The 1,388-nt window shown below is 58.1% G+C and overlaps 1 protein-coding gene across 1 annotated transcript in view; it reads left to right on the top strand.

The window, feature by feature from the left end:
* The window catches only part of NR2E1 (nuclear receptor subfamily 2 group E member 1), a 19,156-nt gene continuing 17,883 nt past the window's right edge, over positions 116-1,388 (top strand). Inside the window, exons 1-3 of the mRNA XM_021392003.1 lie at positions 116-122; positions 702-834; positions 1,011-1,261. Of these exons, the coding sequence (XP_021247678.1) occupies positions 116-122; positions 702-834; positions 1,011-1,261 (391 nt within the window). The remainder of the gene's footprint in view (positions 123-701; positions 835-1,010; positions 1,262-1,388) is intronic.

Raw genomic sequence — 1,388 nt, 5'->3', positions numbered from 1 at the left:
GAGAAGAGAAAAGAAAAGAAAAAAAAAAAAGAAAAGAAAAGAAAAGAAAAGAAAAGAAAAGAAAAGAAAAGAAAAGAAAAGAAAAGAAAAAGAAGATAGCAAGCATCCCGAAGCCATGCCGGGTTCGGGCGGAACTCGCACAGGGCTGCCATACCGCCCAGCCCGAGTTCTCCCACCCTCCGGGGCCGAAGTGGGCGCAGATCTGGGGGCACCCTCTCGCTGCACAGAGGCAGGGGGAGAAGTTTTGCTGCCATTTCGGACTGAATAAACCCGCACATCGGCACGAACCGGCCCCGTTCCGCTGGGACTGCTACGCAGAGGAAAGAGGGGGTCTGTTTGGTTCCCATTTTATTTGGTTTCGCTCCGTTCCGTGCCCCACTCTAGCCGCTCCCTGCCCAGGGAAAGTGCAGAGCTTCGGAGGGGGGAGGACCGCCCCCGCCCCACCGCTCCCAGCAGCAAAGTCTGCTACCCCGCGGCTGTAATCTCCCCTTCCAAAGTGGGGCTTGGCGATTATAGGAGACCCAAATAAACGTAGCGGTGCATGAATAATGCTCATTGTCGAAAACTGACACTTGCTCAAGGAAAAGAAAGTTGGCTATAAAATCACTTCATTATTTGCTTGTAGCGCGGCTCCGGGGCTAATCCCCGCGGAGGTCAGGCCGCTCAGCGCTGCTCTCCCTCCCTCCCCTCTCTGCTTTCAGGTCGCATTTTGGACATCCCCTGCAAAGTGTGCGGGGACCGCAGCTCTGGCAAGCACTACGGGGTGTACGCCTGCGATGGCTGCTCGGGTTTCTTCAAGCGGAGCATCAGGAGAAACAGGACCTACGTCTGCAAGTCGGGAAATCAGGTACGCGGCGCGCTGCCCCCACGGCCCATCGCCCCCTCCGCCAACTAAGGCCGAGGCAGCGTGAAAACCAACCAACCAACAAACAAATATATAATGAAAAGGAATAAAACAAAGCCATAAAGCGTTCCACTCCCCTCCACTTCCCATCCACCCCCATCCCCAGCGCTGCGTGCAGACCCCCGGGGTCCCTGGGCGCCCCAGGGCCGCCGCCGCCGTCGCTGTCTCGGGTGCTGAAGGCGGCCGGGCCTCGCAAAAACGGGAAGGAGGGAGGGCGGGGGCCGGAGTTGAGCTCCCCCCGTTCCGACGGCTCTCTGGGTTTGTTGCAGGGGGGCTGTCCGGTGGACAAGACGCACAGGAACCAGTGCCGGGCCTGCCGGCTGAAGAAGTGCTTGGAAGTCAACATGAACAAAGACGGTACGCCCACCGCTCACATCCGAGGGGTGTGCAGTTCTCCCATCCATTCTCAGTTCCTCAGTGACCCCCTTCCCTTCCCTTCCCTTCCCTTCCCTTCCCTTCCCTTCCCTTCCCTTCCCTTCCCTTC

This window comes from Numida meleagris, chromosome 3 (genome assembly GCF_002078875.1).
Source record: "Numida meleagris isolate 19003 breed g44 Domestic line chromosome 3, NumMel1.0, whole genome shotgun sequence".
Classification (NCBI taxonomy): domain Eukaryota; kingdom Metazoa; phylum Chordata; class Aves; order Galliformes; family Numididae; genus Numida; species Numida meleagris.
This window is presented reverse-complemented; position numbering and strand designations above follow the sequence as displayed.